The 21,102-nt window shown below is 35.8% G+C and overlaps 1 protein-coding gene across 1 annotated transcript; it reads left to right on the top strand.

The window, feature by feature from the left end:
• Positions 1 to 6,591: 6,591 nt before the first annotated feature.
• Positions 6,592 to 20,987, top strand: trpa1a (transient receptor potential cation channel, subfamily A, member 1a). Its single transcript, XM_051700906.1, has 27 exons — positions 6,592 to 6,693; positions 6,805 to 6,955; positions 7,104 to 7,279; positions 7,368 to 7,475; positions 7,853 to 7,961; positions 9,841 to 9,986; positions 10,097 to 10,233; positions 10,329 to 10,377; positions 10,466 to 10,565; positions 10,689 to 10,789; positions 11,833 to 12,002; positions 12,154 to 12,318; positions 13,454 to 13,568; positions 13,777 to 13,943; positions 14,040 to 14,130; positions 14,385 to 14,444; positions 15,427 to 15,525; positions 15,603 to 15,673; positions 15,744 to 15,897; positions 16,018 to 16,107; positions 16,802 to 16,971; positions 17,111 to 17,240; positions 18,191 to 18,373; positions 18,472 to 18,540; positions 19,160 to 19,264; positions 20,309 to 20,418; positions 20,591 to 20,987. The coding sequence occupies exons 1-27, from the start codon at positions 6,592 to 6,594 to the stop codon at positions 20,778 to 20,780; spliced, it is 3,318 nt and encodes a 1,105-aa protein (XP_051556866.1). The 3' UTR covers positions 20,781 to 20,987.
• The last annotated feature ends 115 nt before the right edge of the window (positions 20,988 to 21,102 follow it).

Below are 21,102 nucleotides of genomic sequence, written 5' to 3'. Positions count from 1 at the left end.
TCTAAAATCATGACCACTCACATTAAAATGAAGACTCTGGTCAAATCAGTAACCTTATAAAAGCTGTTTTATTCTACATGGAGAGGGTCCGCACATGGGGGCTGCTATGTTAGAATCACATGACCAGCCAAATACTACTCGCTTAATCTCAGTAACCGTCCTGTTATTTGACACTGTCACTCAGGGATTTAATTAAATCTGGCTGGCTGTGAATAGTGAATTTCTATAATGGCATCAAAAACTGAAAACTATTGAGTTTGAATGATGCTGCATCCAAGCCGCTAGGTGTCAGTGTAAGTCTAAGACAATGTGAACAAAAACTTACTAACTGCACCTTTCATTACCACCCTTTATTTTGATTAAGTCTTATTCATTATGGTGGTCCTTTTCAGTCACTTGTTTCCCTGCAAGGCACAATGTACACTATGCTGTTATGTACTGACTAACTGTACAGTTCTTTGCAGATATTTTATTATACATTTGTATTTATTTTTCCATGTTAATGTCATATTCTTATTTTAAATTTATTTTGGGTATATGTTAATTGAACAAATGAGCAAATATGTGAGAAGGCTCTTTCTTTAGTCAGTGTGTGAATATTACTAGCGCGGGAGGGAGGAAAACAGGGTGGTGGGCCGATAGCACTTATATACACAACACACACTGATTAAAGATAAAATTATTGATTTTATTTGTTCATCCGCGGGGTTTTATTTTAATTAATTTTCACCAGAATGTTATAGTTTGTGCAGGAATTCCTGCATTATGAAGGCCAAACTTTCAGCAATACAATCCAGCACCAAATTCAGAACCTGTTTAAAATACATAACAATATAACTGTTAGTATGTGCCTTACTTTGAACCTTATAACAATGATGATAATTCTCTTCAATTGCCTGGTCCAGTTCTTAATGGCAAAACAGGCCCAACCAAGTAATCAGTAAAGGAAGATGAATGAATTGAAGCTGCTATAGCGAGCAGCCCCCTCTGTTGGTCAAAATAAACAGCACATGGTAGGGTTTGCTGCTCAGGCTTTCTTGCAATGTAATATTTCACTATGAACGCTGTCTTGAATGCTCGGAAAAAATGGGGACATTTCCGGGGAGAGCTCCAGTCGGGGACAGGCCACCAAAAACCGGGACTGTCCCCGGAAAACGGGGACGTCTGGTTACCCTAGTAGTTGTCAACAGAGAGCTGTGCCCCCCCCCCCTCTTTCTCTCTCTCTCTCTCTCTCTTTTTTTCTCTGATACTGGATCTATTAAAACTCGTAAATGTGACAAATTCATTACAAATACAGGATGGCAAATCAAATACTCACAGCAAAGTCAGTTGCAAAATTTTGAGGAGTCATGCTCAGACAGAAGCAGACAGTCATTCAACTCCCCTTCTATTCGTGCATTTATTGTTCTCAATGTCTGATAAAAAATAATATAGGAGAGGCTTGACTAGTCGTCACTTTTTACTCTCAGGGTGGTTTACCTTTGAACGTCAATTTCTGTATAGGCACATACACTATTTTGGGGCATATTGTCACATTGTATGGAATAAGTTGTCACTATGGGAACATGCCATTAAGGGGGCAGTTCACCAAAAATTGAAAATTCTCTCATCATTTACTAACCCTCATGCCATCCCAGATGTTCATGACTTTCTTTCTTCTGCTGAACACAAACAAAGATTTTTAGATGAATATGTCAGTTATGTAGGTCCTCACAATGCAAGTGAATGGGTACCAACATTCAGAAGTTCCAAACACACATAAAGGCAGTATAAAAGTAATCCATACAACTCCAGTGGTTAAATCCATATCTTCAGAAGCACTATGATAAGTGTGGGTGAGAAACAGATCAGTATTTAAGACCTTTTTTACTATAAATTCTCCTCCCTGCCCAGCAGGTGGTGATATGCACAAAGAATGTGAATCAACAAAAACAAAAGAAGAATGTGAAAGTGAAAGTGGAGATTGATAGTAAAAAAGGACTTAAATATTGATCTGTTTCTCACCCACACTTATATTGCTTCTGAAGATATGGATTTCACCACTGAAACCTTATAGAGTTTTATGCTGCATTTATCTGCTTTTAGGATCTCCAAAGTTCTGACCACCATTCACTTGCATTGTATGGACCTACAGAGCTGAAATATTCTTTTAAAAATCTTTGGTTGTGTTCAGCAGAAGAAAGAAACTCATGCACATCTTGAATGGCATGAGGGTGAGTAAATGATGGGAACATTTTCATTTTTGGGTGAAATATCCCATTATGGGTTTTCCAGCACAATTTAAAAAGTAAAAAATAAAATAACAGGAAAGGTAGTATACAAAACATGAAACTTTTGTTTTTGGCAGGCATACATTGTAATTCATAAATTGCATACAATTCCAACATATAAAACACGTGACAACTCCCCCTACCTGACTTTAATTGAAAAAAAATAAAAAAATAAAAAAAAACTTGTCCTATGAACAGGGTTAAACTTAGTTAAAATAAACCTTTATAATACAGTTGACCCATTGCTTGCCCTGAGCCCTGACAACTTCCTTGTGAGAAAAAGTAGTCCCGGTCTCTCCTAACTGAAGAACTGAAATTACTCTTTCTATGAGCCCATGGAAGGAAGAAGTCCATTTGATTTTGTCCTTTCTTCTGTTTAAAGAAAACACCACTGTCACTGAATGTGCAATTAAGGTCATTGTTTCAACTAACTGGGTCACTTTTTGTCCGAAATATTGAATATTGGATTAAACATGGCCAGTCATCTCAGACTTCAAAGTTGTTAGTGACAGGTTGGCACTTGGTACTACTCTAAATTTTACCACAAATGGCACTGGAACAAAATCTTCAGACAGATGATAACTGTTTGTCTGGTCTCAGTGGTCTCAGTCACTCCCTCTTATGAGTGCTCCACTCTCAAACTGTACATCAGGGATGCACCAATTCATTAAAAAAAATATACAAGGACAGCATAATGTCTTGGGTGTTGATTCTGATAAAATATACAGACAAGCTTAATGTAATTGCAACTATGAACCCCCCTGAGGTTGTGAGATTTCACTCAAAGCTCTCACACAAACGAGACTGTGAAAGAATACCAGAGATTAGGCGGAGTAAGTCAACACCATCCAGTCTCTGAAGAGAGAGGAGGAGAGTGTTGTTGGTTAGAGCAAGATGAGTCAGCACTCGATATTATCATTGAAACATATGATGGAAACATCAACTAAATATATGGTACATAAATGCAGCACTGTATATTCACCATGTAAATATGTATGTGCAAAATGTTTTGAAATTTGTTTGTTTGTCTGTCATACAACTATTTATAAAGTTAGGTATGTCATATAGGCTTATATGTACTGCCATAAATCAATATATAAATATTTGTCATTATCTAGATCTGAATAGGCCTATCTGGTTCTTTTGGATCTGGAAATTTTAAGCCCATACTTAGCGCAGATGTTTCCATGTAAAATCCCAATGACACTGTTGTGCTGGTCATGGTAGACTGTTTTTGCCAGCATCGTGCTATTAGATTCTGCATTTTCTCCAGAGCTTTCTTGCGCAGTTTGTTGCTTGGGATTTTCTGTCCTCCTTGGATCTCTATTGATCAAGAACTGATTGCTTGATTACTGGGTGGAGGGTGAGATATTTTTAAATAAAGACATTTTCTGATTCATCAATGTGTTAAAAATATCTAAAATCTGCAATATTTTTTTATTTTTATTTTATTTTTTTTAATTTGTAGGTGTAACAGAAAAAAATACAATAATTTGATATAAATCTCCACTTTTGACCAGCCCCGACCAGTAGGTGGCGATATGCATGAAGAATGCAGATCGCCAAAAGCAAAAGAAGAATTTGAAAGTGGAGATTGATAGTAAAAAAAAGACTTAAATATTGATCTGTTTTTCACTCACACCTATCATGTCACTTCTGAAGATATAGATATAACCACTAGAGTTATATGGATTACTTTTATTCTGACTTTATATGCTTTGTGGAGATTCAAAGCTTTGGTCACCATTCACTTGCATTGCATGGACCTACAGAGCTGAGATATTCTTCTAAAAATATTTGTTTGTGTTCTGCAGAAGAAATAAAGTCACACATCTAGGATAGCATGAGGGTTTGTAAATAATGAAATAATTTTCATTTTTGGGTGAACTATACCTTTAATTTAGTTAAACATTACACAATCAATTTGATGGAATTTTGTTATGAAAATAAAATGAATCTCAAAAATAGACTTTATAACAATATATATATATATATATATATACACTGTATATATCGCAAGCTGCGATGCACTGTGTGTTCTGACACATTTCTATCATGGCCAGCATTACGTTTTTCAGCAGTTTGTGCTACAGTAGCTCTTCTGTGGGATCGGACCAGACAGGCTTGCCTTTGCTCCCCACGCGCATCAATGAGCCTTGGGCGCCCATGACCCTGTCGCCGGTTCACCGGTTGTCCTTCCTTGGACCACTTTTGGTAGGTACTAACCACTGCATACCGGGAACACCCCACAAGACCTGCCGTTTTGGAGATGCTCTGACCCAGTCGTCTAGCCATCACAATTTGTCCCTTGTCAAATTCGCTCAGATCCATACGCTTGGCCATTTTTCCTTCTTCCAACACATGAAATTCAAGAACTGACTGTATATATATATATATATATATATATACAGTCAGTTCTTGAATTTCATATATATTTCAATATATATTGTAACAATATATAACATAACACTCCAAAGCGTCAAGTAACCAGCTATTGAAAAGCTTTATAATGTTTTGTTTTTTTTATCTTCAGCATAATGAAGCATCTAAACTATATTTGTAATGCAAATACAATTACAAATACAAACTGTATTTGTAATGTCTTCAAAAAATGGCTAAAAACACATCTTTTCCATGAGCACTTAACCAGTCACTAAAAAAATAAAAAGGATTCTTGTTGCACTTTAATCTGTTTTGAATGCTATTCTGATGCTAGTGAAACCTTGTAATACGGCACTTTTCACACCACTGTCTCCTTAAGATGATTTGCTTATGTTTTCCTCTTATGTAAGTCGCTTTGGATAAAAGCATCTGCCAAATGAATAAATGTAAATGTAAATGTAAATTTGTATTTGAACTGTGTGTATCATGAGAGGGAAATTGCATCATATGCAATCTGTCTGTTGCTATGTGAGCAACTCTATCAATCCTTTCATTGTGTCTATAATTTATTTTATCTTTGGCAGAATCTTTGGTACTTCTGTTAGACATCCAATATGTGCTTTAAAAATAAAAAGTGTTTTATGGCTTAGTGTACCTAAGTAATGCAAACATATTTATGCAACTAAATATCAAAGGCTCGAATTAGATTAGCCCTGTTATGAACTGTTTGCCTGATCAAACAGTTATAAACCTCATATGATTAGTTAGTTCTGCTCCAAACTAATGATCATGATGATTGTATGTCTAGTCTGAAATTTAACAATACTTTGTAGCAAAAACAAGCACTTCTTAAATTGTACGTAAAACAGATCACACAACATAAGAATATAACAGTGACTATAGGTTTTGTAGTATTAAGCATGCAGGCACTACTATATTGTAAAGCCAGGGATGCTTTAGTCAGTCCCATTGGTTGTAAATAATTCTCTTTATGAGTACATGAGCGGACATGACTCATAAACAAAACTAGGGGATTGCGCTGTATAGTACCCACAGGAAATGATCTTAGACCCAGTATGACCACTCTGATAGTAACATGTAGCCTTTTAACAGTTAAATTCTCGACTGATACTCTCACTTCTCGCAAGTAATGCTGCATTTGTATTGAATTAACTGAAAGTAAGACGGATAAAATAAATGAAATATAATTATTGTAAATTATACAATAGCACAATTATGTAATTTCATACATAAAACATCATAAAGTGACAGCTAGCGAAACGTGATTCTCTGCATCCATAACCCCATATTTTTGCTCATTTCTAAGTGGACTGTAAGTCTCATTAGGTAATGAGGAGCTGGCTGGTTGCTCTCTCTCTCTCTCTCTCTCTCTCTCTCTCTCTCTCTAAGTGAAACATTGTAATCTGATAGCCTGGACACATCTCAAGACACTATAAAAACCCCCTCACTAATAGCAAAAACCCACACACAAGCCAATATTGAGGAGATTCCAAATGGGTAAGAATGGACTTCACTAAAAGCCTAGCCAAGTTCTTTCACTGATCTTTTTATGATGTTGTTGTGTCTTTAAATTACTGTTTTCTTGTTTGCAGCTCTGATGTTCAGTTGTATTTGAGAAAGGCTAATAGGTAACACTTTACAAAAAGATTGTATATGCTAACATTAGTTAACGCAATAGTTACCATGAACTAACAATGAACAATATATTTTTATAGCAGTTATTAATCTTTGAGAATGTTAGTTTAAAAAACTACAATTGTTCATTGTTACTTTAAAGTCCATAAACTAATGTTAATGAACATAACCTTAATTCAAAGTGTTTACAACTAATATATGAAATAACAGATACATGAAATATAATTTTCTGATGTTTTTCTTGGTAATCTAGCAGGATGAATTAAATAAAAAAAGTGCAGAAATGGCGTGCATGACCAAGTGTCAGTCAAAATCCAGACAACAGTCCTATGACAGCGGGATAGATGGAGATGAGAGCAAACAAGTATCCACAAATGTTTTTGAGGTACTCTTTAAATTATGTTTACTGTGTTTACTCATTGGTATTGTAAGATGACAGCTTGTGCAGGTGGACTAATGTTCCTAATAACTGAATTTGAAATTCTCTTGGTTTCAGTGGGCAATGCAAGGAAATACAGTTGCTCTGGAGAAACACTTCAGGCATCTGGACATACGCGACCACATCGGTGCCAGCCCACTGCACTATGCCTCATCCAAAGGACATGTTTGCACCATCAGACTTATCGTGCAGCTCAGTGGACAACAAGGTGATACCAAAAAAGCAGCCAAACTGTTAGCTCTGTTAGCTCAACTAAAGTAGGCTAGAAAAAAAAATCTGAATGTCAACGAATAGGGTTAGGACATTACAGAAAAGAAAGACAGACAGACAAATTTCAAAAAATTTTGTCACTGCAGAGCTCAATGTCAGGGATGAAGATGGGAATACTCCTCTTCATTGGGCTGTACAGTGGGACCAGCCACAGAGCTGCTCTATGTTGCTGACCCTAGGAGCAGATCCTAACATCCTCAACAATAGTCACCAATCACCACTGCATCTTGCAGTAAGCCTGAGCAATAATGTCTTGGTAGAGGTAGGTCAGCCTGCTCACATCTGCTATTCAACTTTCAGCACAAATTTCCAAAGTTGTGTTCAATGTAGATAACGTAATACTCTTACAGCTACTTGTCTCACATAAACAAACTGATGTGAACCTGGAAGGGGACTTGGGGAACACCGCTATTATTTCAGCTGCTTCTTTGGATAACTATGATGCTCTGGACATATTGGTAAGTTAATGTTGGATTCTTAGACAATTCCAAAACTAGAGTCCTTGCATTTTTTAAGGGTTTTGAAACATTAGAGGAACTTGATACATTAAATGTTTGTGTTACAAAGGACAGAACACAATAATAATAAGTTATTTTAATTGTGGAATATTTGGACTATTTTTTCTTCTTCCATATTTGAAATCAATGAGTAAATGAATTTGACAGATTTGTACATTTCTAAGTTTTAATTTAATTTAATTTAACTTAATTATTCTATTTTCTCCATTGTAATATGCGTAGTTATGAAAAATACATTATAAATTAATAAAAGTTATGAAATATATATATAAAAAAATATGACCACACATTTATTGTAACCTCTATTCTCCATGCAGTTTAAGCATGGTGCAAAACTCTGTCGTCAGAACAAGCTTGGACATTTTGCCATTCATGCTGCTGCTTTTTTTGGAGCTAAGAAATCCATGGAGGTAATTCTTCAGAGAGGTGAGACATTGTATCAGTAACCCTACTGTATATTTTCAGGCTTAAACATCACGCTTGAGGCAAGTGCAATCTTATCTGCCTTAGGGTACAATGGTGCCAAAGGCCCCACGGGGCTAAAGGAATATTTCATTTGATTTTCTCCCAAAACATGAAATAGCAACAACAACTACTGCAGAACTTCCCTAAACACCTGTTTTGCCACTATACATGGCAAAATATTCCTGATCAGTGAGATCATTGCATGCAGTATTTAAACTTTGATTTTGAGGTCATTAGATCTAATATTTGATATTTTTAAAAATCTTTCAAATTTATGAAAATCCCTGAAATTGACATTTAATTTGAGACAAAATACTTATTTATCATTTCCAATTTTGTTCAAGGTCAAAAATATTTAATTGTATTTGGGGTAAAAAGTCCCCCGGTTGCACATTGTTTTTCTTAAGTGGGGCAAATAGATTTGTCAGAGTGGGCTCACATTGACTAATCCAATCACAATGGAGATTAATTTGTTTATAGAATACTTGAGATGTTATGAAATGCCAAATATGATTGAAATGAACAGAAAATGGTAAGCCCTTTTCTGTACTGGAATCTGAATGAGCATTATCCAGGGTTGGGAGGGTTACTTTTGAAATGTATTCCACTACAGAATACAGAATACATGCTGTAAAATGTAATTTGTAACATATTCCTTTAGATTACTCAAGGTCAGTAACATATTCTAAATACTTTGGATTACTTCTTCAGCACTGGTAGATTTTTTCACTTGTTTTAACTATAAAAACTCTGCCAGTACAGTAAGACAAAATGCACATGTTAAAAATACATTCTCTGAAAAACATAAATATCTTATGCAGTGTTGTTTCTAAAACAAGATCAATCAAACTGATCTTGTTTTAAGGATTTTTAGATATTTTTACAGGAAAACAATACAAAAATTATTATCAAGAATATGATTTTTGTCCTAATATCAAAGGTCTGACTAGAAAAATAAATTATGATCCAACGTGAATTTTCTTGATAAAAAAATATGTTCGTGCCTGGTAACATGTGCATGTAAAATGACTAGAAATAGCATTTTATCTTAGCGTAAAGCTGACAATTTACACAAGGTTTCTTTCTATTTCTTCTGCTCCAAACTTACTTCAAACTTAATTCTCTGTCTGCTTATATGAATGTAACACATCATAAGAAAGTGTTTCACCGCTGTTCAAATGCACTTTCGATCGCATCATTTATATGTAGAAATGTTTTCCATCTGAAAGGACTAAATATTAAATGAAACAAATGACAATAAAATGCAAAGTAATCTCTTCAGTAATCAAAATACTTTTTGAATGTAACTGTATTCTAATTACCAATGATTTAAATTGTAACTGTAGTGGAATGCAGTTACTTATTTTAGTATTTTAAATATGTAATCCCATTACATGTATTCCGTTACTCCCCAACCCTGCATTATCTCAATATGTTACTCAAAAAAGCAACCTGCTGTCTCAAAAGTATTTGCCAAAGTTGACAAATTTTGCCCTATAACTATTGTCCCTATATTTACACTATATCACTTTAACCCACCTGGCGGCCTTTTACCCCAAGTGACACCTTACCACCTTTAAAAAAAAATTGTTTTAATCAAAACAACCTTACGATATTATTTCTAATCAAACAAAATATGTTTGTCCAATATTAATTAATAAATATATATATATATATATATATATATATATATATATATATATATATATATATATATATATATATATTTTTTTTTTTTTTTTTTTTTCAAATCATGATACACTTTGTGACCAGAAAATGTACATTTTCATTAAGGTGTGCCTTTAGCCCCATTGTACCCTATATTTCTCATGTTCCACAGGGGAAGAATTTGGTCTGTCCATTAAGACCCATATAAACTATGTAGATAAGTCTTGCAGTAGTCCACTTCACCTGGCTGTACGTGGAGGAAACCTTGAAGTCATTAAGCTCTGCATTGCATATGGAGCAAAAATTGATCAGAAACAGGTAATGCAAGATCCTGTCATAGAAATGAATATCAACAGACAATAACTGCTCAATGTTTGTTCCAATCAAGTTATCAGTGTCTAACTGCAGCACATTTTTCCTCTTCACAGTGCGATCGGTCTAATGCTCTCCATTTTGCATGTAGTCAAGGTGCCACTGAAGCTGTTAAAGTAATGATGTCAGCTTACCATAAAGTCTCTGACCTTATCAACATCACTGATGGGGCCAACCAGACACCTCTACACAAGTAAATTAGCTTTACATGTGCTGATTGAACCAAGAGATCAAAACTTCAAACAATCCAACTGTTCTGACCACGCTTTATTTCCTTACCATATTCAGAGCTGCGATATTTGATCATTTTGAACTCTCCGAGTACCTTATATCACAGGTACGACAATTTCAATAGTTTATAAGGGAATATACTGCCTATCTCAACATCGTGGCAGTTATTGTAAACTTCTATATTATTCTTCCAGGGTGCTAACATTGACTTTGTTGACTGCAAAGGCCATTCTCCACTCCTTCTGGCAACAAGTTGTGGAGCATGGAGAACCGTCAATCTACTCCTGTCTCATGGTGATCTTCATAAATGTCCTAGACATAAATCTTATAGTAATGTCAAATTTTATAAACATATTCAACAAGATTGATAACACTTAATAACACAAATAAATCAGTTTGTTGTTTGTTTGTTTTTAGGGGCTGATCTGAAGAAAAAAGATAAATGTGGATGCAACTTCTTGCATCTGGCCATCTTGCAGCCCAGGGGTCTAAAAAACCTACCCACAGAGGTACTGCAGGTAAAATTTACAGGGTTTCAAGATATTGGGCCCATCTTTCAGTGTACTGTATGTGGCTAAAATTTTGTGGGGCCCTTCTTATTAACGTTTTGGCTAGCTTTCTTAAATCCAGTGAAGTCAAATCTTAACTATACGGCATTCAGTGCTTGGGAATTGTGTGCTTTCAACTAAGCAACTAACTCTTCAGGAGTTTAGACTCATAAAGATGTCTTTATATTCCTTCAGATTCGAGTTATACAAATGTAGGTATCTCCAGACCTCCTCACACACGCACTCTTGACTTGCACATCCACTGTTGTTGTTTTTACCTTCATCTCCTGATTTTTACTGGCTATTACATCTTCTTCTAGCACTTCTTCTTGACAGTAATGGCTCAAATGTGAGTGTTGCCACCTTGTGGACCCACTAATTAGTGCAAAAATCTACATGTGCATGCGCGCATTCTGTGCGTTCAAAGATGCGTGGTTAGAAAAATCGGGCTGCGTGCATTCAGTGCTCGAGCACTCTGCTGATGATGAGATTTGCATCACGTGTCCTGTACCAACAGTTTGGGAGGGCCCTCTGCCCCTGTGCACAAAGCGAAGTCCATGAGAGTCTGGTGTGGAAGAACTTGACTGATCTCCACAAAACTGATAATAAATTCAAATGAACACCTCTGGAATGAATTGGATCATTAACTTTGAGACAGGCCCCATAACCCAACAACTGTGCCTGACCTAACTGATGCTCCTTTGTCTGAAATGGAAGATAATCCCCACAGCCATGTAGCAACATCTAGTGGAAAGTCTTCCCAGAAGAGTGAAATCTGTTAGGGTGGACAGACTCCCTATCAATTCACATAGTTTTAAAATGAAGTGCTCAACAAGTACATACTGTATGTGGTGATTGGGTGTCCACAAACTTTTGGCCACATCATGTTTTTCTCACTCCCATGGCTTCTTCTGAGTGATCCTAAAATTAAGTCATTGCTGCCATCTACTGTTAGTGCCATTAAAAAGATTGAACTATTAACTGAGACTGAGGCTGCTTTGGTTTATCTACAGCACCAGAGTGTGAGAGAGCTCCTCAATGATGAGGACATTGAGGGCTGTACTCCCCTTCATTATGCCTGTAGACTGGGAATACCAGAGTCTGTGAAGAACATGCTGGGATTAGAGGTCTCGCTCAACCAGAAGTCCAAACAGAAGAAATCTGCTCTGCATTTTGCAGCTGAGTAAGTCAATTGTTACTGTGTGACGATTAAGAAATGCCAATATGAAAACAGTATTGAACATTCTTAGGTGTGTAAATGTGTTTTCAACAAACTGAATGCAAGTGACTGATATCACATACATTCAAGTGCATCAGTTTCTGTTTCTGCGAAGATATGGGAGGATCAATACCTGCCACAAGCTTTTGGAGATGATAACAGACACCAGACTGTTGAATGAGGGGGATGAGAATGGAATGACCCCGCTGCACCTGGCTTCTCGTGGCGGTCATGTTAAAGTAGTTGAGCTTCTACTCCGCAAAGGGGCTTTGTTTCACAGGTACAAGTGATCAAACACTTCACATAGTCTGTTTTATTATTATTAATATTGGGATACAATGGGCTAAAGGCCCCCCAGGGTAAAAGACAATTTTGATTTAATTTTCTCCCAAACCACTAAACAGCATCAAAAATTACTAGAATACTGTCCTTAACACCTGTTTGTCACATACAATGCAAAATATTCCTGATCCATAAGATCATTGCGTGCAATGTCTAAAGTTAAATTTTGAGGTCATTTGATCTAATATTGAATCATTTTAAAAATGTTGCAAATGTATGTAGCTAATGAAAATCCCTGAGATTTAATTTTAGAAAAAATGCTTATTTATTGTTTTCAGTTTTGTTCAAGGTCATTAAATCAAAAGTTTTTTAATAACTGTCCAATAAGTTAAAGGATAATATTTGGGGTAAAAAAAAAAAAACAAAAAAAACAACAACAACCCTGTTGCAGGGGCTAAAGGCCCACATGAAACATAATGTTTTTGTTAAGTGGGGCAAATAGATTTGTTATGAAAACTGTTCAGAGTGGGCTCACATTGACTGATCCAATCACAATGGAGATTAATTTGTTTATAGAATACTTGAGATGTTATGAAAGCCAAATGTGATTGAAATAATAGAAAATGGTCAACCCTTTTCTGAAGTAGTTATTTTGAATAAGTATTATCTTAATTTGTTACTCAAAAAAGCATCTTGCTGTCTCAAAAGTGTTTGCCTAAGTTGAAAAATGTTGCCCTATAACTTGTCCCTATATTTACAAGATATCACTTTTAACCCCGTCTTTTTAAAAAAGGTGGTGAGGAAGCCTTTTATGAATTTTTATCAAAACAACCATCAATTATTATTTATTTTCATACAAATTATGTCGCTCCACTTTTTGACCAGGAAAAAAAAGCTAAATGTTCTTAAGGTGTACCTTTAGTCCCGTTGTACCCTATTGGAAAGTATATTGGAAAGTAAAAAAGAAAAAAAAAAGTTATAGACCATTACACAGCCATTGTTCACTTTACACACTTCCAACATGATCCTCAAATAAGCAATGTAAAACTTCAAAACCATTGTTACCATGTAATTCATAAGAGACCACATCAAGTAATCAAATCTGGACTGTTTTATTTGTATACTTTGTTTAGTGACTACAAAGGATGGTCTTGTCTGCATCATGCTGCATCTGAAGGATACACACAGACTATGGATACTTTGCTGACATCTAATATCAAATTTCTGGACAAAATGGATGGAGATGGGGTAGAATTGATTCACTAATTTGCTAAAATACTGTTATTACAATTTAGTTATCATTGGTTCAACAGCTGAGTTTGTTTGAAGTTATATGCCAGTTTTTTGGAAATAATTAATAAAAACATGAAAAATTTAATTTTGTACCGATCATCTTGAGATCACTTACAGGGAATACATTATTTATTGCGTTGATATGCATATTGAAATCTGTCAGAACACAGCTTTGCATCTAGCTGCCAGGGCGGGGCATGTGGCAGCAGTTAGACTGCTGTTATACAGAGGGGCCAAGTTCATTCTCAACAAGAGCGATGCCTCATTCTTGCATGAGGCTGTGCATAATGGGAGGAAAGAGGTCGCCAGTGCTGTGATCGAGAGTGATAGGTCAGCATTTCTTTTACATTTTTAATATCTGAAACTCCATATGTTCAATGTTTGTTTCCCCCAGCGTTTTATTTATATCAGCTTTGTTTAACACAGGTGTGAAGAGGCAATGACAACATATAAACCAAATTCAGCAAAACGCTGCATTGTAATGGACATGATAGAGTTCCTTCCAGAGTCCTTTAAAGTGAGATTTGTTTTCTGTTGCTTTAGTACAATAAATAATCTTGTTTCAAACCCATATGTTTTTCTTCTGTGGTACACAAAAAGGAGATGTAGGGCAGAATGTTAGTTTAAACCCCCCAAAAAGACACCCTCAGTCATTATTCACTTTCATTGTTTGTTTGTTTTTTTCGTTCAGTGAAAGTGAATGGTGACTGAGGGTGTCTTTTTGTTTCTCTTTAAGGCTATAACCAACAGAGCATTGTATATTTTCCACAGCATCTTCTGGACACTTGTATAACGGAGTCAGATGAAGATGTAAACAGCTGCAATTACTGTGTAAGTTTTCTTATGTACACTGAAAAAAAAATTGTGGTGAAGTAAATATAGCAGAAAAGATTAAGTACTTTCTACATTAAATAAGTTAAAGCGTGAACTTGAAAATATTATGTAAATTCTACATTTTTACTCAAATATTATTAAATATTATTTATTATTGTTTGTTATCTTTACAATGCGTCATCATGTATCCATCCTAAAGTAGAAAACATGTCATATTTATTCGCTAATTTGAGTAAATGTAACCGGTAAATAAAATAAGTACATTTTACTTAACTTTTCAAAGCTGTTGTTCCCAGCATGCACCAGGCTTGAATAATGTGCTTGCATGGTTTCGCTGATTGCAAGTTTATTTACACCATTTGTATTGTTGTTTTTGTTGTCACGTTTGGTTTTCTTCTTGTTTTGTGAAGACTTTAGTTCATTTTCTACTCAAAATTGCCCATTCATGTTAAAAAAAAAAAAAAAAACATATCTGGTAATTGTTACCATCATCGTGTTTTGTGCACCAAGTGTTGAGCTCTGTGTGTGCAGCTCAAGTTTGTATTCCTTTTGCCAGTAATGCAAGGTGATGTTGTCTAATTAACTATATAGCATGCATGGAACTTTCCTGTGGAATGATTTCATATGTTATGTGGTACATTAACATGTTACTAGTGAAAGTTCAAAGTTCTAGTAAATTGTTCATTAAAATTTTACTACACTTGTTTAAATACCATGCACATCAGATTTGTAAGTAAAAGTTACTAGAATGGTTAAGGTGGTTAATTTACTCTCTTACTGTAATCAATGTTATGTCATGAAATTAAGTATATTTTACTTAATTTTATTTCAATAAAATCTACTTAGAAAAACTGTGTGCAAAAACTTGCAACATTTTTTTTTTTTCAGTGTAATATAGAAGCCTACAGTAACAACTTCTGTTGTATTTGCCAGTGAATTGCCTCCAACATTTAAACCTTGTATGTTCTCCTTAACACAGATCGAGTACAATTTCAGATGGCTTCAGCATCCACTGCAAAACCTTAAAAAAGCAACCACAGAAAGAGACAGTAGCTACAAACCTCTCAGTGCACTAAATGTTGGTAATTTTTTAAAGATATGTTGTGATTGTGTCCATTGTGAATGGCCAAGTTCAAAAAATTTGTTTCATCACAGGCTATGGTACATTTTAATCGTATGAGCTTGCTGACCCATCCAGTCTGCAAGAAATATTTGGAGATGAAATGGTAAATTTTCTATTTCATATCTTTTTGATATGTCTCAAAATCCTGAACTAAAAAAACAGTTGTTTTACAGGAATGCCTATGGCATCAAGGCACATTTGCTTAATATGATGGTGTATGCACTGGGGGTGTTTCCCTTAACTTTCCTTATTGTGAATCTGAAGCCCACACTGAACAATGAAAGAAATGTGACATCAGTCCAAATGGTCTGCACATCCCTGCACAAGGTACTGTGTCAAGACAATAATGAAATTCATAGAAAACTGAGGTTTTATGTATATTGTCGTACTGTATACCTAAAGAAGAAAAAGATGCCACTCCTGATGATTTTCTTTTGATTTACACAGCAATCGTATTTTATCACAACATGCATATTCCTGGTTCTTGCTATGAATATGTATGCAGTTGGCAAAGAAATTCTGCAAATAGTTCAACAGGTTTGTTTACATTGCACTTTAAGGTGCCACCTAATTCTTAAACTCTTAAAATCTCAACAGCCATTAAGGAATATTCCAGGTTTTATGCAGGTTAAGCTCTATCAACAGCATTTGATTACCAAAAGAAAAATCAAATCATTCCTCATTTATTAAAAAATTATAAAATACAATTCACGGTTACAGAAGGCACTTACAATGGAAGTAAATGGGACCAGTTCATAAACATTAAAATACTTTCCCTGTTAACATAATTACAGTGTGATAAAATCAAGAATTTACTGCATTTATCAGATTACAGGTTTTACCAGTTTTACATTGTCATGACAACAAAGTTGTAATATTGACTTTACATAGATACGGTTAGTAAGCAATTTTATCACACTAAAAGCATGCTAACACATCTTCTGGCTATACTTTTGAAACAGTGGGTAATTTAGTGTTTATAGACCGGCCCCTTTCACTCCCGTTGTAAGTGCTTCATTGTAAGCATGATTTTTTTCTTTCTTTTTTAAATAAACGAGGGACGGGTCTAAATTATTTTTCGTGATAATCAACAGTATGCAAAAACAAAACAATGCTGTCAAAAGAGCTTAATTTAACATGGAACTGGGTTTTTTTTTATTTTTATAAAATGAAAGATTTGCATACTTGTGCATGAACCAAATCATTTAAAAATGTGTCTTTCATTTGGAAGAGGATGAATTATTTGCGAGATTTGTCTAACTACATGGACTGGGCTGCTGCCATCTGTGCTCTACTGTTTGTGGTGCCACTGCTGCTGAATCTGAAAAGTACCTGGCACTGGCAGGCTGGAGCACTGGCAGCTCTGGCCTCATGGATGAATCTCCTTCTCTATCTCCAGCGGTATGGAACACATCAATGAGGTTTAATCAATCCACAACAAAAACAGAATTATGTAATAGAAGCATTTCATAACATTTAGGACTTATCATTTGTAAACTGTGGGCTGTCAGAGATTTAACAAATTCTCTCATGTCTTCAGGTTTGAACGGATTGGTATTTACGTGGTCATGTTTCGAGAGATCTCACGGACACTGCTGAGCATCATTGTGTTGTTCTTCTACTTGATATTGGCATTTGCTTTGTCCTTCTATGCCTTGATGATCGAACAGGTGGGTAAATGAGAGTTCAAAAACAATTAATATGAAGATGCGTACAAACAATATATGTGGCCTGCTCCATCACTTTGAGTAACTTTGACCAAGAAACTTATTTTGATCTTTATGCACTAAAGTAAAAGGAAAGTTTCAGCCAATATTTACCAGTAAATAATTTAAATAAAGTGAATGAACTATGGGAAAAATTATAACTATATCTTTAGAAAGCTGAGACTTTCCTTTTTTCTTTAGTGCATAACATTCAAAAATGTGCTTCTGAGTCAAAGTGACTCAAAATGTTGGAGCAGGTCACATATATCATATAATATATAAAATACACTCACTGAGCACTTTATTAAGAACACTATGGTCCTAATAAAGTGCCCGACGTGGTCTCCTGCTGTTGTAGCTCATCCGGTTTTATGTGTTGTGCATTCTGAGATGCTATTCTGCTCACTACAATTGTACAGAATGGTTATCTGAGTTACTGTAGTCTTTCTCTCAGCTCGAACCAGTCTGGCCATTCTCTGTTGACCTCTCTCATCAACAAGGCGTTTCCATCCGCAGAACTGCCACTCACTGGATGTTTTTTTGTTTTTGGCACCATTCTGAGTACTCTAGAGACTGTTGTGCGTGAAAATCCCAGGAAATCAGCAGTTACAGAAATACTCAAACCAGCCTGTCTGGCACCAACAATCATGCCATGATCAAAATCACTGAGATCGAATTTTTTACACATTCTAATGGTTGATGTGAACAATAACTGAAGCTCCTGACCTGTATCTGAATGATTTTATGCACTGCATTGCTGCCATACGATTGGCTGATTAAATAATCACATCAATAAGTAAGTGTACAGGTGTTCATAATAAAGTGCTCAGTGAGTGTAGATTGATGGATTTTTGAATAGACCTACTACCTTGTATAGCCCCAATAAAAGTGGAAAATATGGATGTATTTTACAGCGACATTTTGGAAGGATGTTCCTTTCACTGATGCAGACCTTTGTCATGATGGTAGGAGAAATCAACTACCAAGACAATTTCCTGAAACCCTTTCTGCAAGGAAACCTTCCGTTCCCTTTCTTGACAATGGCAATGTTTGTTTGGTTTGTCTTACTTGTACCTATTCTTCTCATGAACCTACTGGTAAGTCCTACAGAAAACCGGGTCTGAATTAGACATACAAGAACACTCCATATTGCCAGGTTACATACTAAACTCACTTATTTAATTTTTGACTTTAGATTGGTTTGGCTGTTGGTGACATAGCAGAGGTCCAGACAAATGCATGCTTAAAGCGTATTGCAATGCAGGTAATTCCAAAATCTGATACTCTGTCATGATAAGAATAAACTACAGTACTGTGCAAAAGTCTTAGGCACATAAGATGTTTCACAAAAGCATTGGTCTAAGATGGTTATTTATATCTTCAGCTTTAATGTGTCAATAGGGAATATAAATGTTAGACTCCCAAACATTACTTTTGCAAATAGAAAAGATTAGAACAGAAGAACAGGGAGCCCTGCAACAGATGTCATGGTCCCCACAAAGCCCCCCAATGAACATCGTGTCAGTCTGAGATTACATAAAGAGACAGAAGCAACTGAAACAGCCTAAATAGATAGAAGAACTGTGGTGAATTCTCCAAGAAGCTTGGAACATCCTGTCTGCCAACAACCAAGAAAAACTGTGTGCAGGTGTACCTAGGAGAATTGGTGCTGTTTTGAAGGCAAAGGTGGTCACACCAAATATTGATTTAGCTTTTTGTTTACTGGACTTTGTATGACATTAAGTGATAAATGAAAACTATTTATGTCATTATTTTTGAAGACATCCTCAATATGCAACATTTTTCACAAGTGCCTAAAACTTTTGCACAGTACTGTACCTCTCTGTAAAAACAGTGGTGTGCTGAGCTCTGTCACTCCACAGATTGATCTTCACACAAATCTGGAAGAGAGACTTCCCTACTGGTTTATGAAGAGGGTGGACCAGGTCTCCATTAAAGAATACCCAAACAGATGCTTCAGAGGAAAGGTTGACAACCCAACACCATAAATGCTTACAGATTATGTATCAAAGGGCAAGCCAACTCTGATGGGTGATATACTGTAAATCGATAAATGCTTTACACTCACAGTATACTCCGACATTGCCATGCTGTCTTTACCAGAACAAAATAGTTATTATGGACTGTAACAAAAACGGGAGCTCTGTAAAGCATTTTCTGTCAAAGTAAAGCTTATTTTTTCCAACTTGATGAGGACATTTTACAATGCGATACACACATAAATAATTATCTTCTATCACTTCATTATTGAGGAAGGCCCAAGTCCCAAAACGTCTGTGGTTTCCCCAGTGTAAAAAGTATCATTTGTGTGCAGATCGTCGTCTTATTGTAACATACGCTACATCTTTTGATTTACACAGCAATCCTATTTTATCACAACATGCATATTCCTGGTTCTTGCTATGAATATGTATGCAGTTGGCAAAGAGAATCTGCAAATAGTTCAACAGGTTTGTTTACATTGCACTTTAAGGTGCCACCTAATTCTTAAACTTTTAAAATCTCAACAGCCCATTAAGGAATATTCCAGATTTTATGCAGGTTAAGCTCTATCAACAGCATTTGTGGCATAATGTTGATTACCAAAAGAAAAAAGAAAAATCAAATCATCCCTCATTTATTAAAAATAATAAAATTCACAGTTACAGTAAGGCACTTACAATGGCAGTGAATGGGACCAGTTCATAAACATTAAAATACTTTTTCAAAACTGTAGCCACTTTACCTGCTAACATGATTACAGTGTGATAAAATCAGGAATTTACTTATTTGCAGCATTTATCAGATTAAAGGTCTTACCAGTATTACAACTTTGTTGCTATAACTTTACACAGATAAGGTTAGTATTTGTGTGCGGATCATCATCTTTTTGTAACGTACGCTAACTGGATCTATGCACCAACTAAATGTAAAGTAGCAAAAAAGTCGAGAGATCGCAGTGTAAAAATAACTGTTGACACTGACATTTTCCATCAGATCTAAATGTGCAGATTTAATGTGCTTGCGAACAGAAATGGTGGTTTTTCATTGGGAATGATGTGCGAAGGGTCAGGACCCGTCTCAGCCCCACCACCCACCAGTCAACTCCACTGGAACGGGAGCTAACCAAACAGAAATACAGGTAACACCAACCTGTGAAATTGCTTTACAACTTCACAAGAACTGCTTAACTACATTAGCCAAACTTGATTTGTAGTTATGATGGTATGCATTTAAGTTTGAATTCATACAATTTAAGTCCAGCATGAATCCCAAAGGTTCTTCATGTCAGACCATGTGATGTGATTTAACAGGCTGAAGGAGATGTCAGAGGCTATGGAAAAGCAACACAACCTGCTGAAGCTCATAGTGCAGAAGATGGAGATCAGCTCGGAGGCTGAAGACCATGACGGCCCCCCAATCTTTCAGGAGCTGAAGGAGAAACTTCTCACCAGGAGCAAATGGGGTCCACTGCTCAGGGCAGTTACCACCAGAAAGAAATGAGCTTGCAGTCTAAGTGTCATATACATGTGGAAAAGGTTGGCAAGTTTTCAAGATGTCACTTGAAACACTTCTATGAACAACACACCATTACATGATATGGCAAAAATTTCGCAGTATAAACTTGATTCTGTACAACATCAAGGCTACAACCAAATTCCAGGCAACTAATATCCCTTGCTACGTGTTAAACTCTTAAATGTTACCAGTGACATACAGTTTGGTCCTTCTAAACTCTAAACTGCACCAAAGGCAAGAGCTGCTTCGTTACAGAAAAAACACTGTACACTCCGATTCTGTGTTAATGTATTAATAAAATCAGTTT

Source organism: Myxocyprinus asiaticus, chromosome 6, assembly GCF_019703515.2.
Source record: "Myxocyprinus asiaticus isolate MX2 ecotype Aquarium Trade chromosome 6, UBuf_Myxa_2, whole genome shotgun sequence".
NCBI classification, from domain to species: domain Eukaryota; kingdom Metazoa; phylum Chordata; class Actinopteri; order Cypriniformes; family Catostomidae; genus Myxocyprinus; species Myxocyprinus asiaticus.
The sequence above is the reverse complement of the archived record's forward strand: the minus strand, read 5'-3'. Positions and strand labels throughout refer to the sequence as shown.

What these genes read in the sequence shown, in the direction of transcription:
- trpa1a (XM_051700906.1), top strand. Translation starts at nt 6,592, where the DNA reads ATGGCGTGCATGACCAAGTGTCAGTCAAAATCCAGACAACAGTCCTAT. An exon ending in AAAGGGGCTTTGTTTCACAG is followed by an intron (nt 12,319 to 13,453) that starts GTACAAGTGATC and finishes TACTTTGTTTAG; the next exon opens with TGACTACAAAGGATGGTCTT. An exon ending in TAAAGCGTATTGCAATGCAG is followed by an intron (nt 18,541 to 19,159) that starts GTAATTCCAAAA and finishes GTCACTCCACAG; the next exon opens with ATTGATCTTCACACAAATCT.